Raw genomic sequence first — 19,638 nt, forward strand, 5'->3', positions numbered from 1 at the left:
TTATAAAAGTGTTACACACCAGTTTTGGGACTTCCCTGGTGGCGCAGTGGTTAAGAAAATGCCTGCGAATGCAGGGGACACAGGTTCGAGCCCTGGTCCAGGAAGATCCCACATGTCACAGAGCAACTAAGCCCGTGTGCCACAACTACTGAGCCTGTGCTCTAGAGCCCGCGAACCACAAATACTGAAGCCCGTGCACCTAGAGCCTGTGCTTCGCAACAAGAGAAGCCACTGCAAGGAGAAGCCCGCACACTGCAGTGAAGTGTAGCCCGCACTCACTACAACTAGAGAAAGCCTGTGCGCAGTAACGAAGACCCAATGTAGCCAAAAATAAGTAAATAAATAAATTTATCAAAAAAAAAAGTTTTACACGCCAGATTTAAAAGACATTAAAACACAGATAAGCACGGAGAAAAGGTAATTAATCTCCTGAAATCCCACCACCTTTGTCAGTGAGAAAGTGAGTTGAACTTGATTTCTGGTTGCATTTTCATTCTTCAACCTCAGAGCTCCAAGGATGAAGAGCAGTGTCTTTGGCTGATTGGTTTTTTACTGAAAGTTTGCAGGCAACTGATTTTTGTTCCTTAAACCTGAAGCCCTTGCCACCATTGTTTCTTCACTGCAGGTTCCACTCCTTTCTGCTCTTTATGGGTCACCCACCTTATGCGATTCGGGAAGTGAACATAAACAAGTTCTGCAGGATCATCAGTGAGTTTGCACTGGAGTATCGCACCACCAGGGAAAGAGTTTTACAGCAGAAACAGAAACGGGCCAACCACAGAGAGAGAAATAAGACCCGAGGGAAGATGATCACTGATGTAAGTTTCATGAAACCAGTTTCTTTATTTCATTTATTCTGAAAGTCCGATCAACCATAAACCTCTCTACAGGGGCTTCCATGGCGGTCCAGTGGTTAAGACTCCACGCTTCCACTGCAGGGGGCGCAGGTTCAATCCCTGGTCAGGGAACTAAGATCCTGCATGCCGTGCAGCACAGCCAAAAAAAGAAAACAAAAACATAGAACTAAGATATAAATTAAGGATGCGTGGCTGGTGGAGGAACTTTAACCCACTACACAATTAATTAACTTGGTGTGTTGTATGATGCTGTCGACTTTAAATGCTTGATTCCATTTTCAACCTTTGCGATGTGGATAGAATGGAAGAGGAGAAGAAAAAATACAAGAGGCCCGTGTACCGCCAAAAAAAAAAAAAAAAAAAGATAACGGCACTTATAATAGGAAGACAAATGTACTGATTTGGGAATTGATTCAGGATTTTAATAATCACAATGATACTATGTAACCAATCAGCTGACACATGGACCACCCATTCTAGGCATCCGAATGGAGAAATAATTGATGTGGTTGCTCAAAGACATAATCTGATGGGCTCTTGGCAGTCCCTTGAGTTCGAGGGTATCAGGGTGGAAGGAGAGCCCAGAGGACAGTGAATTCATTCAGCAGGAGTTCCCAATAGCCCCTTGGGGGGCCCCTGCACACTTGCATGCCTCCCCTGCTCCTGGGCTCTTCCCCCATCTCTTCTCCTTCAGCCCTGAGCCCACCCACACCACGGGTGCAGTGGGAAAACATCAGATGGGAGATGCTTTGTAAGTGGAAGGCAAAGCAATGATTGAGGATGCCAGAGACAGAGAAAGACACACAGTGCAGATGCCTCTCTAACGTGCCTTTATGAAGCTTAGCCCATCTTTATATATATCTGAGCGTCACATTGCCTCTCAGTGATCCAGGGACTGGATAGGCAAAGGAGTAAGCCATAGGGAGTGGCATCATCCTGGGGTTGCAAACCTGCCGAACCCAAGTCAGGCAGATTTCTTCGGGGAGGAATAAAATCACTTAAGAACTCACTGAGGCTGCCTTCTGTGCCAGACGGGTGTTCACACTGTAGGAGAAACAGAAGACATATGGTTACTATCCACGATCCTGAGGGTGTAACTTTCTTGGATGCATTACAATTTTGTTACCATTTTAAGGCATTTCTAAGGAGAACCAGGGACTAATCCCCTCACCATTCACCCCACCCTTGATCCCGTGTTTCCTTGGAATTTTCTGGACCCTTAGGGGGTGCTCAGATCACTTTTCTGCAGAAGGGACCCTTTCTACAGACTGTTCTGAAGGCCAGTGCCATCAGCTGAGTCTTCTCTCTCCTCTCCTGAAATCTGGGTTCAATCGGATCTTTAGCTTCCTGGAGGACAGCAACTAAGGAAGCAAACTGAATCCATTTGGGCAAACTATAGGCCACATTTCATTCCAAAGTATTATTTTTAAAAGTTTTAAAAGGGAAGTGCTTATGTTTGTGGAAATGAAACATACTGCAGGGTGAAAAATACAAGACCAATATGCATATGCTTATAGTTATGAAAACACACCAGAATTTCTTGCCAAATTCTTGAGATTTTTTACAGATCCCACTAATTTTTAAGTTCTGTCCTTCTCTGAAAATATTCAGTCTTACTATTTATAAACAGGGGTAAATGTTTCTAGAACTGGATTCAAAAATACTTAAATTCTCATTAAAGTCTGGACAGTGCAGGCTTTTTTAGGGTTCATCCTCAAGGTAGTCCCTGTTTTTAGCAGTCCAAGTGGCACCATTCATGTAGAAAGATTGCCATCTGCTGGAAGATTAGGACACTGTCACCCGAAGCAAAGTACTTAGCTTCAAGTTTTTCCAACTCTCAATTAGGTGCCTATAGTGTACCCAGCAAGCGGCACAGGGCACCTAGGAAGATGTGAGTGCAATAACAGACAAGCCTGTACCCCAAAGATGTCATTATCTGGTTAGAAAACAACATATATGCACAACTTAGACCACTGAAAACAAAACCAGGCAATAGAGAATCATGGAGCCCCTGAGCATTAGAGCTGGAAGTGATTTTTAGAGAAAACTGTAGTAAGTCATTTTTAATATAGATGCTGAATAATTATGGTGGAAATGGTTGCAATTAAACAGAGATGACTTTAGAAAAACCATTATTTTATAAGACAGAGAAGTCTGGGTAAAATCTGAAGACCCTACATTTGTAGCCCCACATCTGCTTTTGTGTGCCTGTCTTTCCTCTTCTTTCTCTGTTTCTGAATATGCAGAAGGCTTCCTTTCTTATAATCCAGGAGCCCTGCCATGTAAGGTTCAGTGAGAAACTAAGTCATTCCTTGTTCCTTGTGGCCCAAGCTAGTTCCAGGCAAAATGGTAACACAGACAAGGCAGCACAAGGTAAGTGTGGCCTTTTCTGCCATCATCACACCCCAGATGGGTGGTGAGAATGCAGGCTGGCCATCCAAGGATTCCCACAGCCGATCCAAGGATTCCCACAGCCCAGCCAAGGACCATGGTCATCCTGGGTGAGACTTAATCTCTCCCAACGCACGCTTCCTTTTCTATGAAAATGAAATGCCAGTGACTGGGGGATATCAAGAGGGCTAGAGATTTGTATGTGCAGCACCTTGCGTGTGTGCTAATTGCCAAAAAAATGCCAGCCATCTGGTGAAATAAAGAAGCTCTAAGGTTGAAGATGGCAGAGTAGAAGGACGTGCGCTCACTCCCTCTTGCAAGAGCACCAGAATCACAACTAACTACTGAACAATCATTGAGAGGAAGACACTGGAACGCACAAAAAAAGATACCCCACATCCAAAGACAAAGGAGAAGCCACAATGAGATGGTAGGAGGGGCACAATCACAATAAAATCAAAGCCCATAACTGCTTGGTGGGTGACACACAAACTGGAGAAACTTATACCACAGAAGTCCACTGGAGTGAAGGTTCTGAGCTCCATGTCAGGCTTCCCAATCTGGGGGTCCGTCAACGGGAGGAGGAATTCCTAGAGAATCAGACTTTGAAAGCTAGAGGGATCTGATTGCAGGACTTGGACAGGACTGGGGGAAACAGAGACTCCACTCTTGGAAGGCACACACAAAGTAGTGTGCACATCGGGACCAAGGGAAAAGAGCAGTGACCCCATAGGAGACTGAACCAGACCTACCTGCTAGTGTTGGAGGGTCTCCTGCAGAGGTGGGGGTGGATGTGGCTCACCGTGAGGACACGGATGCTGGCAGCAAAAGTTCTGGGAAGTACTCCTTGGCGTGAGCCCCCCTGGAATCCACCATTAGCCCTACCACAGAGCCCTGGTAGGCTCCAGTGTTGGGTGGCCTCAGGCCAAACAACCAACACGGAGGGAACCCAGCCCCACCCATCAGCAGTCAAGTGGATTAAAGTTTTACTGAACTCTGCCCACCAGAGCAACACCCAGCTCTACCCACCACCATTCCCTCCCATCAGGAAACTTGCACAAGCCGCTTAGATAGCCTCATCCACCAGAGGGCAGACAGCAGAAGCAAAAACAACTACAGTCCTGCAGCCTGTGGAACAAAAACCACATTCACAGAAAGATAAACAAGATGAAAAGACAGAGGACTATGTACCAGATCAAGGAACAAGATAAAACCCCAGAAAAGCAACTAAATGAAGTGAAGATAGGCAATCTTCCAAAAAAAAAAAAAAATCAGAATACTGATAGTGAAGATGATCCAGGATCCTGGAAAAAGAATGGAGGCAAAGATTGAGAATGAGTAAGAAATGTTTAACAGAGACCTAGAAGAATTAAAGAACAAACAGAGATGAACAATACAATAACTGAAATGAAAACTACACTAGAAGGAATCAATAGCAGAATAACTGAGGCAGAAGAACAGATAAGTGACCTGGAAGACAGAATGGTGGAATTCACTCCTACAGAACAGAATAAAGAAAGAAGAATGAAAAGAAATGAAGAAAGCCTAAGAGACCACTGGGAAAACATTAAATGCAACAACATTCACATTATAGGGGTCCCAGAAGGAGAAGAAACAGAGAAAGGACCCAAGAAAATATTTGAAGAGATTATAGTCGAAAACTTCCCTAACATGGGAAAGGAAATAGCCACCCAAGTCCAGGAAGCACGGAGAATCCCAGGCAGGATAAACCCAAGGAGAAACATGCCGAAACACATAGTAATCAAATTGACAAAAAGACAAAGAAAAATTACTGAAAGCAACAAGGGAAAAACGACAAATAACATACAAGAGAACTCCCATAAGGTTAACAGCTGATTTCTCAGCAGAAACTCTACAAGCCAGAAGGGAGTGGCATGATATATTTAAAGTGATGAAAGGGAAGAACGTACAACTGAGATTACTCTACCCAGCAAGGATCTCATTCAGATTTGATGGAGAAATCAAAAGCTCTACACACAAGCAAAAGCAAAGAGAATTCAGCACCACCAAACCAGCTCTACAACAAAAACTAAAGGAACTTCTCTAAGTGGGAAACACAAGAGAAGAAAAGGACTTACAAAAACAAACCCATAACAATAAAGAAAATGGTAATAGGAACATACATTTCAATAATTACCTTAAATATGAATGGATTAAATGCTCCAACCAAAAGACACAGGCTCACTGAATGGATACAAAAACAAGACCCATATATATGCTGTCTACAAGAGACCCACTTCAGACCTAGGGACACATACAGACTGAAAGTGAGGGGATGGAAAAAGATATTCCATGCAAATGGAAATCAGAAGAAAGCTGGAGTAGCAATACTCATATCAGATAAAATAGACTTTAAAATAAAGAATGTTACAAGAGACAAGGAAGGACACTACATAATGATCAAGGGATGAATCCAAGAAGAAGATATAACAATTATAAATATATATGCACCCAACATAGGAGCACCTCAATACATAAGGCAACTGCTAACAGCTATAAAAGAGGAAATCGACAGTAACACAATAATAGTGGGGGACTTTAAGACCTCACTTACAGCAATGGACATAGCATCCAAACAGAAAATTCATAAGTAAATACAAGCTTTAAATGACACAATAGACCAGATAGATTTAATTGATATTTGTAGGATATTCCATCCAAAAACAGTAGATTACACTTTCTTCTCAAGTGTACATGGAACATTCTCCAGGATAGATAACATCTCAGGTCACAGATCAAGCCTTGGTAAATTTAAGAAAATTGAAATCATATCAAGCATCTTTTCTGACCATAATGCTGTAAGATCAGAAATCATTTCAGGGAAAAAAACGTAAAAAACACAAGCACATGAAGGCTAAACAATACATTACTAAATAACCAAGAGATCACTGAAGAAATCAAAGAGAAAATGAAAAAAAAATACCTAGAGACAAATGACAATGAAAACACGATGATCCAAAACCTATGGAATGCAGCAAAAACAGTTCTAAGAGGGAAGTTCACAGCAATACAAGCCTACCTCAAGAAATAAGAAAAATCTCAAATAAACAATCTAACCTTACACCTAATGGAACTAGAGAAAGAAGAACAAACAAAACCCAAAGTTAGTAAAGGAAAGAAATCATAAAGATCAGAGCAGAAATAAATGAAGTAGAAACAGAGAAAACAGTAGCAAAGATCAATAAAACTAAAAGCTGGTTCTTCGAGAAGATTAACAAAATTGATAAACTGTTAGCCAGACTCATCAAGAAAAGAGGGAGAGGACTCAAATCAATTAAATTAGAAATGCAAAAGGAGAAGTTACAAGAGACACCATAGAAATACAAATCATCCTAAGAGACTACTACAAGCAACTCTATGCCAATAAAATGGACAACCTGGAAGAAATGTACAAATTCTTAGAAAGGTATAACCTTCCAAGACTGAACCAGAAAAAAACAGAAAATATGAACAGACCAATCACAAGTAATGGATTTGAAACTGTGATTTAAAATCTTCCAACAAACAAACATCCAGAACCAGATGGCTTCACAGGTGAATTCTATCACACATTTAGAGAAGAGCTAACACCCATCCTTCTCAAACTCTTCCAAAATATTGCAGAGGAAGGAACACTCCCAAACTCATTCTATGAGGCCACCATCACCCTGATACCAAAACCAGACAAAGGTACTACAAAAAACCAAAATTACAGACCAATATCACTGATGAATATAGGTGCAGATATCCTCAACAAAATACTAGCAAACAGAATCCAACAACACATTAAAAGGATCATACACCATGCTTAAGTGGGATTTATCCCAGGGATGCAAGAATTCTTCAATATACGCAAATCAATCAATGTGATACACCATATTAACAAATTGAAGAATAAAAACCATATGATCATTGCAATAGATGCAGAAAAAGCTTTTGACAAACTTCAACACCGATTTATGATAAAAACTCTCCAGAAAGTGGGCATAGAGGGAAACTACTTCAACATAATAAAGGCCATATATGACAAACCCACAACAAAGATCATTCTCAATGGTGAAAAACTGAAAGCATTTCCTCTAAGATCAGGGACAAGACAAGGATTTCCACTCTCACCACTATTATTTAACATAGTTTTGGAAGTCCTAGCCACAGCAATCAGAGAAGAAAAAGAAATAAAAGGAATAGAAATTGGAAAAGAAGTAAAACTCTCACTGTTTGCAGATGACATGATTCTACACATAGACAATCCCAAAGATGCCACCAGAAAACTACTAGAGCTAATCAATGAATTTGGTAAAGTTGCAGGATACAAAATTAATGCACAGCAATCTCTTGCATTCCTATACACTAATGATGAAAAATCTGAAAGATAAAGTAAGGAAACAGTCCTATTTACCATTGCAATAAAGAGAATAAAATACCTTGGAATAAACCTACCTAGAGAGACAAAAGACCTGTATGCAGAAAACTTTAAGACACTGATGAAAGAAATTAAAGATGATACAAACAGATGGAGAGATATACCATGTTCTTGGATTAGAAGAATCAATATTGTGAATATGACTATACTACCGAAAGTAATCTAGAGATTCAATGCGTTCCCTATCAAATTACCAATGGCATTTTTTCCAGAACTAGAACAAAAAATCTTAAAATTTGTATGGAGACACAAAAGACCCAGAAGAGCCAAAGCAGTCCCGAGGGAAAAAATGGAGCTGGAGGAATCAGACTCCCTGACTTCAGACTATACTACAAAGCTACAGTAATCAAGACAATATGGTACTGGCACAAAAACAGAAATATAGCTCAATGGAACAGGATAGAAAGCCCAGAGATAAACCCACGCACATACAGTCAACTAATCTATGACAAAGGAGGCAAGGCTATACAATGGAGAAAAGACAGTCTCTTCAACAAGGGGTGCTGGGAAAACTGGACAGCTACATGTAAAAGAATGAAATTAGAACACTCCCTAACACCATACACAAAAATAAACTGAAAATGGATTTGAGACCTAAATGTAAGACCGGACACTATAAAACTCTTAGAGAAAAAACATAGGAAGAACACTTTTTGACATAAATCACAGCAAGATCTTTTTTGATCCACCTCCTAGAGTAATGTAAATAAAAACAAAAATGAACAAATGGGACCTAATGAAATGTAAAAGCTTTTGCACAGCAAAGGAAAGTACAAACAAGACAAAAGGGCTTCCCTGGTGGCGCAGTGGTTGAGAGTCCACCTGCCGATGCAGGGGACACAGGTTCGTGCCCCAGTCCGGGAAGATCCCACATGCCACGGAGCGGCTGGGCCCGTGAGCCATGGCTGCTGAGCCTGTGCGTCCAGAGCCTGTGCTCCACAACAGGAGAGGCCACAACAGTGAGAGGCCCACATACCACAAGAAAAAAAAAAAAAAAAGACAAAAAGACAACCCTCAGAATGGGAGAAAATATTTGCAAACGAATCAACAGACAAAGAATTAATCTCCAAAATATATAAAGAGCTCATGCAGCTCAATATTAAAAAACCAACCCAATGAAAAAGTGGGCAGAAGACCTAAATAGACATTTCTCCAAAGAAGACATACAGATGGCCAAGAAGTACCTGAAAACCTGCTCAACATCACTATTAGAGAAATGCAATGAAAACTACAGTGAGATATCACCTCACACCAGTTAGAATGTACAAACAACAAATGCTGGAGAGGGTGTTGAGAAAAGGAAACCCTCTTGCACTGTTGGTGGGAATGTAAATTGATACAACCACTATGGAGAACAGTATGGAGGTTCCTTAAAAAAATAAAAATAAAACTACCATATGACCCACCAATCCTACTACTGGGCAGGTACCCTGAGAATCCATAATTCAAGAAGAGTCATGTACCACAATGTTCATTGCAGCTCTATTTCCAATAGCTAGGACATGGAAGCATCCTAAGTGTCCATCGACAGATGAATGGATAAAGGACATGTGGCACATATATACAATATTACTCAGCCATAAAAAGAGATGATATTGAGGTGTTTGTAGTGAGGTGGATGGACCTAGAATCTGTCATACAGTGTGAAGTAAGTCAGAAAGAGAAAAACAAATACCGTATGCTAACACATATATATGGAATCTAAAAAAATATTGGTCCTGAAGAACCTAGAGGCAGGATGGGAATCAAGATGCAGACCTACTAGAGAATGGACTTGAGGATACAGGGAGGGGGAAGGGTAAGCTGGGACAACGTGAGAGAGTGGCATGGACATATATACACTCCCAAATATAAAACCGATAGCTAGTAGGTAGCAGCCACAGAGCACAGGGAGATCAGCTCGGTGCTTTGTGACCACCTAGAGGGGTGGGATAGCGAGGGTGGGAGGGAGGGAGATGCAGGAGAGAAGAGATATGGGGATATATGTATATGTATAGCCGATTCACTTTGTTATAAAGCGGAAACCAACACACCATTGTAAAGCAATTATACTGCAATAAAAAAATAATATAAAAAATAAGAAAAAAAAAGGTGTAGTACATATATACAATGGAATATTACTCAGCCATAAAAAAGAACGAAATTGGGTCATTTGTAGAGACGTGGATATATCTAGAGACTGTCATACAGAGTGAAGTAAGTTAGAAAGTGAAAAACAAATATCTTATTTTAACACATATATGTGGAACCTAGAAAAATGGTACAGATGAACTGGTTTGCGGGGCAGAAATAGAGACACAGATGTAGAGAATAAACATATGGACACCAAAGGGGGAAAGTGGCGGGGGTGGTGGTGGTGGTGGGTTGAATTGTGAGATTGGGATTGACATGTATACACTAATATGTATAAAACGGATAACTAATAAGAACCTGCTGTATAAAAAAATAAATAAAATTCCAAAATTCCAAAAAAAAAGCTCTAAGTTAAAAAAAAAACGTCATTTCTTGTCACAAGGCCATTTGCCTAGAGGCAGTGCAGAACTGGAAGCATTTTATCATTTCGGCTCCCAAAAGTTTAGTCATTTCTCAAAAACCTGTACCTGATTTGCTGGCCTGGCTTGTAACCTCAGTGGAAGCACAAGTTAAATTGAGGGTGTGTTTGATTTAAAATTAAGAAATCGACATGACTTTCACCCTCAATTTATTTTTGGAAAAGGGATATTGTATTTAGTTACTTAAAGCAGTTTGTCTGGTGATAATTAAAAGAATGGCATGTCAGTTCAGACAGCGTCCATGAAGGACAGGTAAGATTTTAAAAAGAACTGAATTTCATGTTTCTGAGGAAAGTGTAATAGGACCTGTTCTGCCTGGCAGTTTTCCCACTTGTCCAGTCTGGCCTGTCTGTAGAAGGATTCATGGGGACCCGGACCCAGCAGCCTGGGAAGGGAGAGGTCCAGCACTTGGGATGAGAGGTGGGGATGACAGCTGATGGATGGAAACAGGCAGAGGGAAGCTGGTAAACTTGCTGAGGTCCTGATTACTGGCAGGTCGTGGTTCCACGGAGCATGGCCAGCTGAGTGGCAGGGCACAGAGTGAGGTCTGTAATGGTCAGGGGACCAGGTAAGCCGGTTATCATCCTCCTAGGCAGCCTCAGGAGACGGGCCTGGAGCTCCAAGTCCCTCCTGACTTTGGTCAGGACTGGTCTTGGGGCTCTCGGAGAGAATGTCCAGACAGGAGGGCTTCGCAGGCAGGGCTCAACAGCTCCCAAATCAACAGGGTGCACCCTGCTTGTGGTGGCTGAATTCTTTATTTGGAATTTGATGTGACAGTCAGATGATCTCATCTTTGCTGACTTCTGTGCCTTCTAAGAATCCCCTCTGTCTTTCCCATCCTGTCCTGTCCTGTCCTTTCCTCTCGAGTAGACTGATGAAGAAGATGAAGTTGAGGTAGGATGTTTATAAACACAAAGAATGCCACGTGTGACCTTCTCAAGCGTGCTGTGGAATCTAACCTGACATAAGCAGCATGAAGTGTCAGCCCTGTTCAGTGCTTTAAACCTTGCATGACTGTTTTCTGCTGGGTTTTCATGTGATCACTAACCCCCTTACACGGGTCCTCATCATGATGTGTGTGCCAGGGATGGACTGAAAGGTAACTGCATTTTCCAAGCTGTCCCTGAGTTCCAGGCCCTGTCAAAAGTGGCAGGGTCAGCAGATCTCTTCCTACTGCTGGACAAATGGACAGAGGGGTAGGATGGGCAGTAGCTCCTCCCCGACCCTGGTGCAGATGCCAGAACCAGAGACCAAGGCAGGGCTGCTCAGCCCTGAAGGATGAGGCAGGAGCTGTGCAGATGGTACAAGTCATGGATGTGTCCCAGGCTCTAGCACCAGGGCTGAGACACTGGATAAAAAGAGGGAGCCAGAAGTCTATGGAGCTGCCCTTTGCAAACATTCTAACTGACTTTTTATTTTTCATCCAGATGTTTGGCATTGTGTGCATATAGCCCGATATTCTAGCATACCTCTTGTAAAACATATATGCTGTCTTTGTTCAGCTAGAATTAGAGAATATCATCATGTGAGTGTAATGCTTGTGAAAACAACTAAATTTTTGACACAAGGAGAAGTAGTGACTGTTGCCAAACTCAGTTTCAGCATGAATTTCTGTGCCATGTTCTGATCGGGGCCCTGAATCAAAGCCTTTTGGGACCTTTGGCAAGTCACTTAATCTTGGGCGGCCTCAGTTTCCTTCTCTGTAAAGTGAGGTGGGACTAGTTCTGCAAAAGTCCTTCCCGACTCCTAACATTGTATGATTCTGTAACTGAATCCCACTTTTAAACTTCTAGCATCTTAAGTGATATATGAGAAACTTCTAACTGCTTTCTGGCACTACGTTTTAATAAATAAATCTCACTATATTTGATAAACAAGCATATTTCAATGCTCCTATCAAGGCTGTGGTGTTAGAAACAGATCTGGTTTCTGAATTTTTCCCAGAGTTGAGGTCTGTTGCCCTTTGCTGGCTCCCACTGAGGGGATCTGCAGTGAGCTGGGAGACCCACTACCTGGAGGGATGGGTGTGGTCCTTCTGGGGCCAAGGCTTCTCTTTCTGATAAGAGAACTTCCTGGATATGCAGATGCTTTGTCATTAGTTCATTGACCCCTCATTGACTGCCATCACTAACTTGTCTGCAGAATGCACGTAAACAAAAGACAGAGAAGAGAAGGCTTTCCTCAACTAAAGGTTTTCTAAGCTTCAGTTGGCTTTTAGTCACCTCACGCCCTAACCCCCCTTGCTCTTGCAGTCTGGCAAGTTCTCCAGCGGTTCCCCGGTGCCCCCGAGCCAGCCACAAGGCCTGAGCTATGCCGAGGATGCTGCCGAGCACGAGAACATGAAGGCTGTGCTGAAAACCTCGTCCCCTGCCTTGGAGGACGCCACCCCCGTGCTGGGCGTCCGCACACGCAGCCGAGCAAGCCGAGGTAATGCCCTCTTCCAGGGTAGCCACCCCGTGGTGTCAGTCCCCGCCACAGGGTACAGATTACTGTGCCCAGGAAGTGGCCGCTCAGGGCCGTCCACTCCCCAGGGTTCTCCGTGCTGACGTCATCACACTTTCCTTCACTCATACCTTTGTGACCCACCTTCAGTAGCTTCATCTCAAAAACAAGCAACCCTTCCCAAAAGCACAAATTAATTCGAACAAGAGGAATTAGTATTGTGAACGAATCCTCATGGGTTAAAGCCCCCAGACCAAATTGAGCCAGCCATTTATTCTTGTAAATAAGGTCTTATTGGAACACAGCCACCCTTCCTTCTGTGTGTGCGTTGTCTAGGTGCTTTTGCACTGCTGTGGCAGAGTTGAGGGGTTGCGACAGAGACTACAGGGACCATAGAGCCTAATGTTTTTACTCTCAGGCGGGGTACAGAAAAAGTTTGATGGCCCTTGGATTAAAACGCTATCCCTTTTTGCCTTTGAAATCCTTGGAGGCAGAGAGGAAACTAAAACTTCAAGATTGTAAAGACAGATAAGAGTTTCCAGGTTTGTTTCATAACCTGGAAGGGATTTTTTGTTTTAATTAAGAATTGAGATGCACTTTGCATCTGAGAATGTTTACCCATATTTCCCTGGTCTAGTCTGATGCCACATGAACCTTCCTAAGTTTCCTGGCTGCCTGCAGGATCCAGCCCACGCGATTCATGCTGTTGTTTGAGGTTCCCTGGGGTCTGGTCCCCTCCTGGCTCCCACACTTGGCTTTCACTCAGCCCCACATTGTGGGCAGTGCCCTACTCTGCACACACTGTGTCTGCCTGAGCCCCTGCCGTTGCTCATCCCGTCCCCTCTCCTCTGCCTGTCCCCTTTTCACCTCCAGAATCCACCTCCTCCGCGTTCTCTGCCTTGCCACGTACTCCTGAGACCCCAGTTTAGGTCTCAAGAACTTACAAACTTTATAACTAAAGAGGATGAACTCCTGAAGGACCAGCTTTGTCCTCTTGGTATTTGCTTAGCACACAAGCTAGAAGAAACCATGTATTTATTGCCCAAATTGGAATGCTTTAGTGTGTAAAAGGGGTTCAAGTATTAATTACAGTGGGAAAATAAGTACAACTCTGCAGTCTGGGTGAACTGGATCGTGGGTTACCTTACACGTCACAGAACCTTAGTAACGAATGAGTGTGTGCAGCGCCCATCAGGCCCTTGCTAGGCTCCAGCGAACATCCAGGCTCACAAGATGTTCGAAAGGCAGCCAAGATCTAGAGGGCTGTGATCTGGAGAAACTCCTGAGAAGACCCATCAGTGACTTCTATCTAGCTTTGCTGACTGCCCTTTTTTTTTTTTTAATTTTAATTTTGCTGTTGTCAACTATGTTAAGTATTAAAAAATGATGATAGGAATAACAACTTTAACATAAAAGAAAAAACAAAGGCAGTTCCAGGTTTTCTTTGACAGGAAGGGGGTCACGTGGTGCATATGGTTTCTTGTAGCTTCTTGTGAACCAAGGGCCACAAGCTGCTCTAGAGGAGGAGGGTTGAAGGGGCTTCCAGGCTGAGTTCTAGGTCCATAAGGTTTACGCGGGATTCCCAAGTGGAGCTGCACTTCAGGCTATTTTATAAATGACCAAATGTTTTTCTTATTTCACGTGAGTACAGTGTCACTGAATCTAGGTCCTTCTCCTCTTCTTAACGTTGGACCTTTAACAGGGCTTTTACTCTGTGATATACAGCTTCAACTATGCCAGAAAAAGGGCCGCCTCCACCCACCCTTCCCCAGTGTTATCCTGACTGAGACACAGATGATAAGTAGAAAAGTCATCCCTCCCTCCTACTACAGTCTTGATTCCCAGACTATACCCCAAATACATGCAGGTATTATTATTACATCAAAGAATCACAGATTAGATTCTCTGGGATTTGGTCTTTCCAAACCCTCTGACTTTTAAGTAGTTTTGGATGTGGAATTAGGGAAAGAAAATAAATTCCATTTGGCAATGCAAAGGCAACCTTTTGGTGACCAACATCAGACAGACGCAGCTGTGACAAACCACAGTCCTGAGCACTTCGTGTGGGACATTCTGACTGTCTGGTTTTCTATGTGGAAAGAAAGGTACCCTCTTCTTGGCAAGTGCCGTCTATAAAATGCCTCCATTCCTCAGAAAAACCAAGAAGTGACAGGAGAGAAAGAGTGTGTAAATAACACAGAATATAAGAGGAGAGAAGAAAGTGGGGAAGGTCAGAAGTTGAAGAAAATTATAGCATTAAATGCTGAGCAGTAGTGACTGTCAGTCTAGACAAAGTGTAAAACAGGGATAAAAATAAAATAAAGCAGCTTTGCAGTGTTGGGGGGTATGGGGATGGGAATCACTGGTCTCCCAAAAGGCCTAGGACATCCCATGCATGAGTCTGTCTGTGCCTCAGCAGCTCTTGCAGGCTTTGTCTGCTAGGCTAACCGTGGACACCAGGAGATCAAGGGCAGCATTAGTACCTGCGCCACAGTGACCCCAGCCATCAGGAGTCTTGAGCCACTGTACCTTGGTGGATGCAAGGGTAGTGCAATGAAAGCCACCTTGGGAGATGGAGTCCAGTATCTCTAATGGAACATAATATGCTGTGCTAATTTTAAAAGAGAAAATAGAAAATCCTTCCTGACTGGAAAGGACAAAGAGAAAAAGATATTTCTGGGTTTGTGCAATATGGATTCCTTTTCACTAATTGATGAAAGGAATTAGAAAGGAAAGCTGTTCAGTTTCTCTGCACATGCAGAGACTTCTGCTTCCAGGTGGCATGTCGTAGGGAAGAACAAGCCACCACTCCTGCCGCCATAACCAGAAACCTTAATAAAATAACAAAAGCTTTCTCTCAAAATCCATCAGGGAACTGTGAAAGGGAAGAGGACTAGACAAACTAGAATTCTAGGTGAGCTGAGAGCACCTCTCTAAGAGCATTTGCCAAGTCTGGGCACAGGCTGAGAACTGGACTTGCCATGCACAGAGTGACTTTAATAGTAAAGAGAAGCCAGCAGGACTTCTAGTGGTCATGTGAGCTGGCGTAAGAGGTTGGAGCTAGAGGAGCTTCAAATGCAGACAGTTTTCTCCATGAGACATTTGCTAAGTGCTGGGGCAGCGTGGGGAGGGGGAGACTGGGCCAGAAAGGCTGCAGGAAATCTCCTACAGTCTTGAAGTTCTGAGGAAACAAAGACAAGCTAGAGTAAGTGCCTTCAACAAGTGCATACAGATAGTTAAAGACAGAATATTTAAAGACAGAGGTGGACTGATACTCAATGAAAACTGCTATCTGGCCCCAACCTTGCTCAGTCCTTCACTGTGTCTGCTTAACAGGAAAGGGTAAAGACTGGAGAAAAATGACACCGACTTCAGTCTCTGCATTCTTTTCTACACAAAGTCCAGTGCGTAGTCAAAATTATGAGCCAAGAGAACATGAAAACATGGCTGACAAGAAGAAAAGTAGAGCAGCAGATCCACAGGTGATCCAGATGTTGAAATTTGCAGGCAAATTTAACCATTTATAAGTGTTAACGAAAATAAAGGAAAATAGAGACAAATTGATTAAAAGGTTGAAATTTATAAAAAAGAATCAAATGGAAATTCTAGAACTGAAAAAAAGAAAGATCTGAAATGATTAACTGATATCATGGGTTTAACAGCAGACTGGTCCCAGCAAAAGAGATTAGTGAATTCAAACAACACGGGTTAATAGAAAATGTACAAACAGAACCATGGTGAGAAAACATAGAAAAAATGGAACAAAATGTAAGAGATATGTGGGACACAGTCTAATGGTCTAATGTGTCCGTAACTGGAGTACCAGAAAGAAAAGATGGGTAAGAAGAAAAATTAAAGAAACAATGGCTGAGAATTTTCCAGAGACTCATGATAGATATCAACCCACATATTTAAAATACGTAACAAACCCAAGGAGAGTAAATGCAAAGAAAACCACATCTAGGCATACCCTGGGCAAACTGCCAAAAACCAAAGATATAAATAAAATCTTTAAAACAGCCAGAGAGAAAAGAATGTCCTTTCTAAGGAGCAACAGTAAGAATGATGACTCACTATTGACAGAAGCTATGGAAGTCAGAAGAAAGTGGAATGGCATCTTTAAATTGCCAAAAAGAGAACTTTCTAACCTAGAAGTCTATACCCAGGGAAATTCTTTCAGAAACAAAGGTAAGCGTTTATTACATTAATATAATATCTATTTGGATATAATTATTTTCCTTTTAGACTATTTCTTTAAGTTAGATTTTTAAGGGAAAAATTAGTTACAGTGTTTTCTTTCAAACTACAATTTACATATTTTCAAAAGTAAAGTTCAAATAAAGTGATATAGTCCTACCATGGTCTATAATGCTTTATCCCCTCCACCATATCTCTATCTATATATATTCATATATATTATATATAATAATTATATAGACATCTCAGTCTATATAAATGCCTGGCTAACACTTGGGAGACCATGGGGAGCCAAATGGCCCCTTGGAGTCTGTAAGTTATGGGCAGTGTTCTCCTGTGGCTGTATGTGAGTGCAGAGGTTCCAGAAAGAGAAACATATATACGACCAAGAAGAATGGGCATAAATGGTAATCAGGCAGTGACGACAGTAACCAAGGGGAGAGGGGACAAGAAAGCAGAACCAAGAATGAGGTCATGAGAAAATGATGGCATCGCAAAACTGAGTCTGACAGTCCTGGACAGATGGCAAGATGTTCCTTGTAAGCATCTCCTGACCCATCACAGTGAAAGCAGATTCCCAGGAATGTATAAGATGAAAGTATAGGTAATTCTCATGGAAAGATCAGATGATGCCTTCATTTCTGGCTCATCAGGAGCAAATTATATTATATTATGAGCAAAGACACTTGATTGAGCTTTGTGTGTTTTGGGAAGGGTAGCTTGGCATTTCAAAATGAGGCACAGAATTATAAATCAGTAGGTAAAAGGGAAAACAGGAAATTGCTGGGCAAAAAGCAATTGCTGTATTGATGGCTCTGCTATGAGGAGGGCCATGGTTCAGAGGCTCTGCAGAGCCCCAGTCTGAGAGCTGTGCCACTATGAGGCCTCTTGCCTCCAACTTGAACACCTGGACCAGCCTGAGAATGCAGAAAAATTCAGCAATTTCAAATATTCGTTTCTGAGAAGAACATATTTTTAAAGTGTTTTATGATGCTGAAAAAGCTAGTCTTCTGATGGAAGCAAGTAGATCAAATTCCCTTGGGCATAAGCAGAAAATGTAAAATGTCCTGACTTTGTATATCCCAGTGTTGTAGGTATGCTCCCGCTCATAATGCAAAACGATTTTTATAAATGACCACAACAAAAACGTTGTCATCAGAAAACATTGCTGTCCTATGGCCACAGGTCTCAAATAGTGCAGGTGGTCCAACACTGGAATCCTGGTACTCCTTTTGCAAAGTGTTTATTTAATTCAGTCATGTGAACTTTACTAGCAGAAATTATGACTAAATTATGGCATATTACATATTTGCAGTGAACTTTCAACCACAAACACATGTCTAAAAAATGTGCAGTCTACTGAACCGTAATCAACTATTCCCAACTACTTCTATCAATATCCAAACACCGAAAGTTTTGAAAAATTAGTATAGAAATATAGAATTCAAAATTTAAGATATATATTTACTAACATTGTTTTCACCTGTGGTTTGAGAAAAGCTGACTGTTCTTCAGCTTTAGCTGGACCTTGGACAAGTTCAGGGTACCCGTGTTCCATAAACAGAAAAGTCTGAGAACACTCACCTGAAGGATTTTAAAGTTGCATGTCTATTACAAAGAGAAGTGTAGGTAGAGAAAATTCACAATTTTGAGCACACTGTACATCTTTTTTCTTACAGAAGCATATTTCCCATCTTAGAGAAGAGATTTCACAAGGAAGTTGATCAGTCACAAAGGCACAGTTTTTGATGAATTAAAATAGCATTCATTTCTGAGTGTTTAATATGACTTGGGAACCCATGTTTTTGTGGTATTTTCTTCTCGCTGGTCTAGGGGCAGATGCTTTTATACCAGACTTGGACTGTCTTAACATACAGCTATTTATAAACATATTTTTTCTGGTCAGGGAGCAGATGAATGTACCAAAGAAAATGTTGCGTTAACTCCCTTTTCCTGGTAGAAGAGGGCAATCCTGTTATGATTTTTAAAGGCTAGTTAATCCAAAGGTAAGCTATATGTTACAAAATCCATTGATTTTTATTTAACTGAATGAGAAGTTAGGGCTAATTGACATTCGCTAGGCACATACAACCACAGATGGGGAGCTGACTTAACAAATGTCTCTGGACATTTCTGGAAGCATTCTACTGGGTATCTGTGATGTACATAGCGGCACACAGTGTGGGAAGTCTGCCCTTCCACAACCACAGGACCTGGCAGGTGGAGGCACATCCAGGACAGTGAGAGATGACAACACAGCTGTGTGACAGGGTAGTATGACATAAGGGCCCCAGGTATGGATTCATGGGAGGTCAGAATCTGGAGGGTGATGGTCACAGGTCACTGTGGTGCCCCTGCAGTGGGGACGGGGGAACACCCTTAGATCCATCAGGAGGCTCAACCCTGGCTCTGGCCTCTGCTGTGCTCTGTTGCTGACGAGCTTTGCTGCTGCAGGAGCAGTGCTGTGTTTTCCTTCTCTCTGAGTGCCTCGTGCTCTCTGGTTGTTTAATTCTTCAGGATCCACTAGTTCGTGGACTATGGGAATGGATGACTCGCCTAATGTCACGGATGATGCTGCTGATGAGATCATGGACCGCATCGTCAAGTCAGCCACCCAAGTGCCCAGTCAGCGAGTGGTGCCGCGGGAGAGGAAGCGCTCCCGGGCCAACCGGAAGTCTCGTAAGTGCCTTGGAGTTAGGTTGTGGGACTGTGCCTGCAGGTACAAGCCCTCCAGTTCTGTATGACCCAGGAAGGGCAGGGACTCAGAGGTGGGCTC

At 42.3% G+C, this 19,638-nt stretch overlaps 1 protein-coding gene across 7 annotated transcripts in view; it reads left to right on the plus strand.

Moving 5' to 3' along the window:
* Nucleotides 1-19,638, plus strand: part of FHOD3 (formin homology 2 domain containing 3) — a gene marked incomplete at its 5' end in the record, with an annotated part of 495,578 nt that overhangs the window by 464,445 nt on the left and 11,495 nt on the right. For 4 of the 7 annotated variants that reach the window (XM_079717563.1, XM_079717564.1, XM_079717565.1 and 1 more), the window contains 4 exons: nucleotides 626-818; nucleotides 11,094-11,117; nucleotides 12,476-12,650; nucleotides 19,380-19,541. In XM_079717563.1, the coding sequence (XP_079573689.1) occupies nucleotides 626-818; nucleotides 11,094-11,117; nucleotides 12,476-12,650; nucleotides 19,380-19,541 (554 nt within the window). The remainder of the gene's footprint in view (nucleotides 1-625; nucleotides 819-11,093; nucleotides 11,118-12,475; nucleotides 12,651-19,379; nucleotides 19,542-19,638) is intronic. The other 3 variants (XM_079717566.1, XM_079717568.1, XM_079717569.1) reach the window with 1 other exon arrangement.

The sequence above is a fragment of the Hyperoodon ampullatus genome (assembly GCF_949752795.1).
Source record: "Hyperoodon ampullatus genome assembly, chromosome: 13".
NCBI classification, from domain to species: domain Eukaryota; kingdom Metazoa; phylum Chordata; class Mammalia; order Artiodactyla; family Ziphiidae; genus Hyperoodon; species Hyperoodon ampullatus.